The sequence below is a fragment of the Corticium candelabrum genome, chromosome 5 (assembly GCF_963422355.1).
Source record: "Corticium candelabrum chromosome 5, ooCorCand1.1, whole genome shotgun sequence".
In the NCBI taxonomy this organism is placed as follows: Eukaryota; Metazoa; Porifera; class Homoscleromorpha; order Homosclerophorida; family Plakinidae; genus Corticium; species Corticium candelabrum.
This window is the reverse complement of record NC_085089.1, coordinates 1,927,608-1,937,955: the sequence shown is the minus strand read 5'-3', so window position 1 is coordinate 1,937,955 and position 10,348 is coordinate 1,927,608. Positions and strand designations below refer to the sequence as shown.

Genomic DNA, 10,348 nt, shown 5'->3' with positions numbered 1-10,348 from the left:
CTAATTAATATATTAGGCATGAAAAAAGGTGTAAGACGTGTATACGTAATGGAGGAAACCGCCGAGTGCAAATTTCACAACTGCATGCATGCCACTAGCTACAGAGTTCGTCAGTGCACGAATTTTCCTCCTTTACTAAAACATCTTGTGGCTACATGCATGGCCATAATTATTGCGATTATGATTGAACTCTCATTCCGTCGACTGTTTGTTTGTGGTTGCTGCGTCTACTTTTGTCGAAATCTATATTTGCATGTTGGTTATTTGATGTTGTCATGCAAGTTCACTGTTGGATTTCTATGTTAGGGTTTGTTGACACAATGACTTACGTATTTTTCATAAAAAGAAGGCATCAGTACGTTAGCATAACAAACTCCAGATCAATTACGCTGCAACTCAGATACCACAAATGTGAGATCATTTCCTTATCGAATTGTATAGTGGTAATCGCTGTAAGCTATCTAAGTGTTGCAGCTCTCTAGAGTCCAAATACCATGTATATATCTACGTGGTCAATATGGCATCAGCGCTAGTAGACTCCTAAACTCTGTAAAGACATTCAACACTGTCTGACTGGTTGTTACTTGTCACCATGAGCGTATCCTTTTGACTTCCAACGAAGGAACGTTTCAGTACTGCACTCAGACATCGTCACAAGGCAACCCGCGTTCATTCATTTTTTTATACAATCCACGATCACCTCAACAATTGTCCAATGGGCATGCAAGAGGTCGTCCTACTTGTAGGTTAGCTACTGCTTGCATACTTATACCAGCATTCCACTAACCTGAAAGATGCACAAACGAGGTAAAAATAAACGCATGCGCATAATAATTAGCTAAATTTCTATGCGGGCTCGTTGAAAGGACGCGGGCGGTAGACAGTTAATTAACCCATGCAGAGCACGAGTGGCAACATCGCAAGGTGCTCTCTACAAATTTGTGAAAGGTTGAACAGAGAAGTACAAAATCTAGACCTGCAAAGACGATCGTGCGTTTGAGAGGCTGGCTGCAGCTGCATGGTTCGCATGAATGCGTTACTCACCACGTCAGTAAATTGCTTTATACATTTTGCAAGTCGATGCATACAATCATGCAGTTCTGATGTCTGGTGCACACCGTATTTGTCTGGTATGCACTTTATTATTATCGTGCTTACCTAGTACTGCTACGTCCTAACGAATATATTGGCAGGTTAGTCTAGTTAAGTAAGTTAGTTAATTAATTATATAGCATTGCCGTTCCATGCAGTATCTGTCTCCAGTAGAACAAATGATATGATAATGAACTTTACCTTTCTACCAACGTGGTTGTGCTCGTGAAAGATGATGCAACGTTGTGCTCGTGAATGATGACGCAACGTAGACAGAGCGTTACTATCTAGACAACGTTACACGAAGACAGAGAGTGGCCATGCATGTACAGTTGAAGCATGCAAAGAAACTATTCTAGACCGGCATGGACGGCTTTGAGTCTCGTCTCAGTCTGTCGGTCATTTCGGGGTTTACATGAGACGTCACGGGTAGCGTACGTAGCGCGCATTGATTGAATAAGTTATACGGGACTTTAGTTGACAAAGCCCGGACAGTAAAATGACTGGCATTATAAACACACAGCTAATGACGGTCTAATTAACGTTTGTGTATTAATAAGTCCTATTTCGTATAACGACGGTATTGCATTGTAGACTACAGGAAACATAATAATGTAGCAGCAGAGGCGGCGGAGCTGGGGTCCCCTACTGGGAGCACCCCGAATAGGAAGCAGTGGCAGCGAAACTGGAAGAGAAGAGGGGCAGCTGCCCTCAAATTTGAGCACAACAACCTCTATTTTTGTTAAAAAAACAGTATACCCTCGTTGATTCACACTGAGCACGTATCGTAACGTAACGTATTATCTAGGCCCGGTTCACAGTATTGACGCTGACACTCAGCTGAGTGTCAACATCAAAGACACCGTCTTGACACAGACGGCATCCTTTGATGTTGACGCTGATGCTGGAATAGGATTCATTCCTATTCCAGCGTCAGCGTCAGCGTCAACGTCGGCGTCAGCTCCGTACTGTGGACAGGGCTTAAATAGATCAACGCGATCTACGTAACGCCAATTATGCGTGCCGTCGTGACGGTCTCATTGTACCACACGCACTCACAGTTTGCAAACGACTCCTAAAAGTTCTATGCAGGGGCGTCGCGTGGGCGCAAAGAGTGGTGGGGCTGACTCCCTGTTGAGACTTCGGCTCCGGTCTTTGATATTGAAAAAGGAAAACGCCCCCGATAAGTGGTGGGGCTTCAGCCCCCTCTAGCCCCTATTACGCGACGCCTCTGTTCTATGTATACGTATACATTGAGCTAGTGAGCAAGTCACACCGCGTTCGCGGCTGCGTCTGCGCGTAGCTAAGAAACAAAAGCGTCAGGAATTCCGTAAGTCTGTGTACGCGTCTCATCATGGCTGATTGGCACATACACGTGAAGTTAATTTTGATGCTCAAAACGAGCATTGACGAAAAGAATTTAGATGCGAAACGCGTGGTTGGACATCAGACGCTTGTGCGTGTTTTAAACGTGTAGCCGGCAGACGTATGTTGTGACCGCAACAGCCGCAGACGTCAACGCAGACGCAAGGCAGACGCCAACGCAGACGCGCAAATGCAAAATATTCTTCGATAATAGTCAATTAGCTAGACTAAAATTTCTACAAGATAACTCCACTCGTAAGATAGAAATATCTGTGACCGCTGTCGTTAGTATACATGAGTGTGAGTTGCGATAGATACATTTGCCGATCTAAATTGAATATTTCCTGCCAATGGTTCCTCAGTAAATGGTGCATGTCTCTAGTAGTTGGTTGCCCGTCCATTCTGACTAGCAGCATGCAGACGCATGCAATAACTCTGCGACGTGCGTTATAGCAACACAAGTGCCGCTAGAATCAAAACCGAATCCAAGACGAAAACCGCCATGCTCCACAATGCAGCAACAAGGCAACCACAAAAATTTGCATCAAAAAATTTGCATTACGAAAATGCAATCTAGTTTACAAACTCGGCGATAATTTGGCCAATCACATATCATCACAGTTTCTACGACTTCTTAGCTACGCGCCGAGAACTGTACTCACTCATGCACAAACAGTTCATTATCCGTATAAAAACTGGGGCGTTTATATTTTTAAGTTATTAATTAACTAAGAAAATATATGAACAAATTTGTGTTCACTGCTCCAAGGGTCTATTCAGACAGAGGCGTTTATTACCTCACACACACACACACACACACACACACACACACACACACACACACACACACACACACACACACACACACACACACACACACACACACACATACACCTGGAACTGTTCTCTGCATGGCGCCGCAAGCTCGGACAGCTCTTTGGATGCAGAGAAGCACGTGCAGACAGGAGACGTCAATTTGGACCGACGCGTTTCGTTACAATTTCGTGTTTGTCAAGTCGTTGTGTTCGATTAAACGTCAATTCGGGCATAGTGCTTCGACGGACATTTACGGTACACTTAGAACTGTACTGTACACGCACTGTATTCTACAAACACAAATCCCTACATCAGAGCAGCATACTAGCGTATTGGCGCTACACAAGTCTGGGAAGTCGAGGCAAATATCCATACAAATATGAGTACTATACAGTATTGTCTTAATTAGGATCAATACATAGATGCACTAATTTTCAAATGCTCAAAAACCTTTCATGACAAGATCGGTTCAATCATTAATTAATATTATCTAATTATACGTCTGTGCCATAGTCACGGTACCACAATGTACAGTACCCATCGCCTTGCGCTGTTACATGTTGTCGGGAGCTACACAAAAAATCGTACCGTAAGCATTACGAAATCAATACCGTCGGATGTAGTTCGGTTACTCACTCATGCCGGTTGGGGCACTCGCATGAAAGACCAGGTCGTCAACAGTGAGGTAAGTATCGACAGCAGCTCCGTGTAACTGGATGGCAAACGTCGAGCAGTCCTCCTGATGAACGTACGCGTGCACATCCAACAAGAGCGTCCCACCGCTACCCGCATAGAGGTTGAGCTTGTGATAGTGCAACAACGACGGCTTGAGCGGTACCAGATAGTTGGTCGGATCCGACGTGCACACCGCCGTCACCATGAGGTCGTGAGCACCGTCTTCGTACATCTCGTAATCGAACGTCAAATAGGCGTTCGCAATCGCGTGCGTCACCGTCGGAAGATCGAGAATGCCGGTCGCCACGCCACTCGTCGTCGTCGGGTCGAGAACGAGTGAATACCCGGATAAGTCACGCTTTCTACGAGATGCACTCTGCGAAGTGGTATCGATGACGTCATTAAGCAATAAGAAACCCGACGGTTGCAGCGAAGCAATGTCGAGATGATAGGTGCATTCGGAGTGAAGCTGTTTTATTATCAAAGGAATACCAGATTTTGAGACACCACAACTCGAACGCTTTTCTTTGCTTGTCTCGTCGGCAGATTGCGGTCGTAGCTCCCAGCGAGCCAACCCGCATGCGTCGTTTCGAATTCCGCAATCTCCATGGTCCAGATTGCAATCGAACGTCGTCGATGGCTGCATCTCCGACAGCGAACAGAGGCTACTACCACCGAATTCGATACCGCTAATCGTCACGTTGTCTCCAGTTACTGTTACTTTCACGTTGACTCGAAAAGCCGCACACAGAGAAGGGTCCTGAGCATAGTTAATAACTTGGAAGCACTGATTGATCTCCGAGTCTGCCACACTCAAATCTTGTGACCATTTTACTGTGTCGCCTTGAGCTGTCAACACCTTACGGCAAACGATTTCCACCTGGACTTCAAAGTCGGTCAGTGTACCGGCCACGATCGACTTAAACTTCATGTAGCTACTGTCCTCACTCCACGCAAGCAACGGAGACTGGAAGGTTAGAGTACCGGAAGAGAAAGCAGTGAACGATGTATTGGTACCGTAAACGACGTCTCTTTTTTGACTTCCTAACACGATTAGTAAGAACAAATTAGAGCCCGTGATAGATTAATTAACGACTAGGAATCAATTGAGATATGTTCTTTGTCGCCGTCGCTACACGTGATGTCGCACTAACGCAATAAGTATCCTAACTGTTGGCCTTCGTTTTCACCCTCTAACCAGAAGGATGTAGACGTCGTCGCGTGACATTACAACAAATATCCTATCGGTTATGCCGTCTTAGTATCGTCAAATCGCGCTGTATTCAACATCTACATCGACTGACTTCCGTAAACTGTTTCAGCACCCAACGTTCATTACATGAGTTGCAAAATATGACATACCGTGAGAGGAAGGATCCGTAGTAGGAAGACAGAGCGACTGCAAAGGAAGGATAACGAGTAGAGCAACCGTGCCAGCTCTCATCCTGTCCAAGGTGCTTCCTTCTACGATAATAGAGCAACTGACTGCTGCAAGCAAGAAGCGGTATTTTATACCGCTGCCCCCGTGTATTTCCCTAGATTACGCGGTCGACGGCAGGTTGGCTTCAATTATGCCAATGCTTCTTGGTTACAGAGCCACGAAATCATAGAAGGGACAAAACATCGCTTGAACACGCAGAATATTAGATTTTAGGTATCGCCAATTTGAGTCGATTACATACTGAGCGTGATATCGACGTTACCTGTTGTTGTAGAAACCCCAATAACAAACCCGTATGTAAGATGATGGGCAGACCTAGGATCCTACCTCAACTGCTAAAGTTTCTTCATAAAGTCAATATTATAGCCATTATAGTGCTTTCGTTATGACGTTGCTTTACTTGATGGTTAGAAATAATAAATCTATGCGTTAATACAGAAACACACACACACACACACACACACACACACACACACACACACACACACACACACACACACACACACACACACACAAGTCAAAAAGTGAAGAAACACTGACCGTCATTTCCAAATATTCACCGCACAATCCCAACCACAGGATGCTACTGCTGATGAAACTGGATGAAACTGAACGTCAGTGGACGGCCCAGAATGCGCACGTTTGATAGAGCGAATCAGTTGAGAGGTAAAGTAGTCATAAAATACTATGCTCCCATCAGATGATCCTGTTCCAACAACTTGGCCATCATGTCTGATCGAACATGCCAATGGATATCCCGAAACCTTAACAGAAGGGCTCAATTTTTGGCTGCTATTCATACAACTAATAACTGCTCTACCTGATGACCACTCTCAAAGCGTCTGTACTTGTTCAATTTGTAAGGACGCTTACTTGCAAAGATGGCAATATAGTCTGCATGAGTCTGAGCGATGAACTGCTCTCGAAACGAGTGAACTTTCAAACTCGTGCAAGTATATGGTTCCTGTACAAAACAGCAAAGAATAGACATAAAGTGATATAATTAATACATTTGCAGTGCTAACAAACTTGGAAAATCTGATGAGACATCACAGCAGTTGATCTGAAGTCCCAAGCCATCAGGGCCTTCTCATTAGCACTTCTATGAACTATATCAGTTGCAGATAGGAATTCTGAGCCATCGAGTAGAAACTCTAGGTCTTGAACTTGCCCATCGGTTCCTTTAAAATGATTGGTTTCTGTTTTACAACGGAGATCCCAGCTAGCAATTTGTGAAGAAAAGCATCCACTAATAAAAGAGCTGTGAAATTTAGGATGAAACTCGATGGCGGTAACAAATGCCGGATGTACATACGAAGTCATTCGTTTACCTACAAAATAAATTGCAACGATGATGGATTCGAAGGATTTCTCATACAGTGACGCTGCCTGCTGACTTTAGCTAACACAACCAAAACCCACAATGTTCGGTACGCCACGTGCTTAAAGCAATAATTGATCAAACTGCTCAGTTTATCAAAGTGGCCAACTCCATAGGAACCATTGATAGGATTTCCCATTATCAGCCCATCACCACTACCGCAATGATTAATCAAGATACACCCTCTTGTAAAATGTTTGCAGAGTGTCATGGTTCATGTGTTATTAGGTTTGTGTATACACAGGATTCCATAAAAGACTTTTAAAATCCTGACGGGACTGTCTCTTAACCTGTTATTAAGACCACGCAAAGACTAACATCTTCAAATAGCTGCATAATTGACACTTCACTAACTATGATCAAGCAGTCCAACAAGTAAACAATTGAACCTCTTATCAAGCTGCTAGGAACGACGTAACCACCCTGACTTCAGTGTATTTAATAAAATTTATGTTTTTACAACTGCCAATCTGTACTCTCTAGTGGGTTGAAAGTCAATGGCGTATTGAACTCTCAACTCTTCATCTACTGTTGGCTCAAGCTAATGATGCTACTTCTGATACTGAATTGTTTTTTGTCATGTAGATCATGACATTTTATAAGCTCACCAATGGTATTTACAAGAAGAATTGTCACAAGAACTAACATGCCTGTAGAAGAAATTGAAATCCATCGCATGTTTCATCGTGTTTCCTAAAAGCCAATAGTTCCATTTCACTACAGAATAATAACAATTGCCTTAGAGTCTACAATCAACATTCCTTCTCTCTGGGGTATGGCAATCCAACTCCCTGCCCAAGAGATCCATACAGTGGTGGTTAGTACAACCTAAACTGACCATTTCTCAAATAGGACTACAACAGTATAAAGCAATTAGAAGATAGACTTACACTTGTGACTAGAACTACGGTCTTGACAACACCGAAACTCTCAGTCAAGCTCCAGATACCATCATTAGATCAGAACGTTCTTTATGCCAGTTGAAAACAAAATAAATACTGACAGCAACAGATAAACTTCTAAATCAATGCTAGTGTAACACATTCACATGTTGTTGAGTCAGCCAAGATGACACAGTTTTGCAACAGTTTTGCAAAAATTACCAAAAGTCGAGTAACCCTGCCATGAAAATCATAATGTGACTTAGCTAGGGTAACCTCTTTCAGAAGACACACACCTTCACCAGCTACAGTAGTACAATTACGTTAGAACCTAGATGAGTCACCCAGAAAACTAAGGAATTAGTTTATCACTAGATCCACCCTCACTCCAAAAATAATCATGATGTGCAATATGGTACAAGTACACAAAAGCCAGAACAATACTGCATTATCACATTCACTGCACTGGCAATGAGTAGCAACTGTGCCTTTGCCTACCACTGCTGTTACCAGTAATCCATGCAACAAATTAAACTCTACATAACCACCATTTCTTTATCAAATATTCCATCAAGCTCCATTGTGCAAGGTTGCCTACTTTCTCAATTAACGTCACCCCATGGTGTCACCCCATGGTAGCACCGGATACAACGGCTTCACAAGGAAATGGCTTCACAGACATCATGGCTTCACAGACATCATGGCTTCACCAGAGTAGCTTCACTGTAATTTTCGTATTGGTACCAGTTTATAAAACATTAAACTGCTAAATCAAAGCAACAAACGCCAATTGCTAGAAGTCGTATTATAAAAACAGAAAAGAGAACGTTGGCCCAGCCAATAAAAGAATCCAGCAGTAAGCAGCCGTCCCTTTCAATTGGAACCAACCCTTTGAAACCTACTTAAATGGCTGGAAGGCCTAAAATGACTAGTAAGTTCTGCAGATCAGAATAGAAAATCAGACAACATCTAATACATTTGTATCACCAACATTTAATTGCAACACTCTAATCCTTCAACATACAGAGCAAACAGCTACCATTAAGAATAATACATTGCAATAAATTGAGTTTAGGGTTACACCTAAACTACACTCTTTCATCACAAGTGAAGTGAAACCTCAAGTCTCGGGCCCGTAGGTTAGAGGTTTGGACGAACTGCCCACTCTGCTGTGTAAGTCTACTTTCAATCCAAAGCATGCGATGTCCTATGCAGTATACTACTATGTCAAACTTGTTTCTAATGTTCTTATGCAATCCTTACACTTCTCCTCATTCATACTATGACTCAAGAGTAATAATTAGTTCAACTGGTTAAATGCAAGTTAGAATTTAGAAGTGAGCTACTATTTAGATGGCCTATTCCTGCTATCATTATCAATGTATAAACAATTAGATCATCATGGCTTAATTCTGTTTCTTACCATCACTACACATAATTTGTGGTGTATTCAAAAACTGAATTTTAGAAACCCCATAATCAACTAATGAAAGTTGAGAGAAACATGCCATCATTTCCAGAGGTAAGGTGTTTAGTTACGACTGCTAGTGAACATCTAGTAAAAGTAGGACATTGCCAAGTAGTTTGTTGACCAATTCTAAATAAAAAGTAAACATCTGGCCTGTACCAATTGAAGAAAGCACAACCCTGCATCAGAATGCTTATAACTTTAATTAATGCATTTTCTCACTGATGGCAACGTTAGAGCTCACCCACAGTTAATTGTACAACAGAGTGCCATACCCCAAATACAGACACACTTTCAAGTTCTTTCCATATGCATGTAGACTATAGAAACTACAGTACCACTTTGTCCGTGTTCAGGTTATGGCTTAATTAAATTTTCTCTGAAACTCAATAGTTGTGAGTGAAATGGGCCTACACTAAATTTAACAAACAAGGCTGACCTGTTTCTACATCCCACAGTATAACAGTCTTGTCATAGCTGCAACTAATAATCCGATTCTCCACTGCATTCCATTTTGCTTCTCGCACACCACCGCTATGACCTTGCAGAATCTGCAAACATGCTTTCCTAATAAAAGGATCCCAAATACAAATAGTGCTATCCATTGACGCAGACGCGAGCAAACATCCACCAGGTTTACTCCAGTCGAGCCTATTAACCTTGCCCTTGTGACTCAAAAATTGAAACCAACACTTCTGAGGAAGATAACGTTTTGAGCAAGATTCAGGCTTCACACCAACTATAGCTTCAGGGAAATCACTATCAACAGTCACGTGATCAGATTCATCAGACATGGGTTTGAAACGTCTCTTTCTCCCAGTAGTAGTGCCAAAATCTTTAGATGTCACCGGCGAAGGTATTTTACTATAGAAAACTGTTTCCATTTTGTCTGCAGCAGACTTATTGAATTGACTTTTGAAATTTTCGAACGGGTGAGTTCCCGGATCGAGTGCCAGTATTTGTGCCGGAATCTGGAGTCGACTTCTATCGTCACATTCGTGCGCGTCCACATCATCCTCGCTCATCTTCACCACTTTTGCGCCTGTTTTTCCCTCACCAACATCTACATCGCAATTGTATTCATCCACAACAGTGAAACTATCAGTGTCTTCAGAATCACTGGAGTAACATTTGAGTAACTCCATAGAGAATCCCAGCGAGCTCGCCAAAGTTACTTTAGGGACCACTTACTTCCGAGCATGCGTATGCAACAGTAGCACTGGGTATCC

General features: G+C 42.7%; 1 protein-coding gene across 2 annotated transcripts; it reads right to left on the bottom strand.

The window, feature by feature from the left end:
* Window positions 1-3,556: 3,556 nt before the first annotated feature.
* LOC134179855 (WD repeat-containing protein 25-like) lies at window positions 3,557-10,310 on the bottom strand. Of its 2 annotated transcripts, XM_062646856.1 has the most exons (5): window positions 9,559-10,310; window positions 6,419-6,720; window positions 6,210-6,353; window positions 5,930-6,153; window positions 4,868-4,992 (listed from the first exon to the last, which is right to left on the bottom strand). In XM_062646856.1, the coding sequence occupies exons 1-4, from the start codon at window positions 10,262-10,264 to the stop codon at window positions 5,932-5,934; spliced, it is 1,374 nt and encodes a 457-aa protein (XP_062502840.1). In that variant the 5' UTR covers window positions 10,265-10,310; the 3' UTR covers window positions 4,868-4,992; window positions 5,930-5,931. The 2 variants fall into 2 exon arrangements, with proteins under 2 accessions (XP_062502841.1, XP_062502840.1); XM_062646857.1 differs by lacking the exons at window positions 5,930-6,153; window positions 6,210-6,353; window positions 6,419-6,720; window positions 9,559-10,310 and adding exons at window positions 3,557-3,843; window positions 5,311-5,513 and having other exon boundaries at window positions 3,910-4,992.
* Between the last annotated feature and the right edge of the window lie 38 nt (window positions 10,311-10,348).

Coding starts and splice junctions, on each gene's coding strand:
- LOC134179855 (XM_062646856.1), bottom strand. CDS start 10,264: ATGGAGTTACTCAAATGTTACTCCAGTGATTCTGAAGACACTGATAGT. Junction 6,721..9,558: donor ACTGTGGGATGTAGAAACAG/GTCAGCCTTGTT, acceptor TTTATTTTGTAG/GTAAACGAATGACTTCGTAT. Junction 6,354..6,418: donor TGTCTCATCAGATTTTCCAA/GTTTGTTAGCAC, acceptor TGTTTTGTACAG/GAACCATATACTTGCACGAG.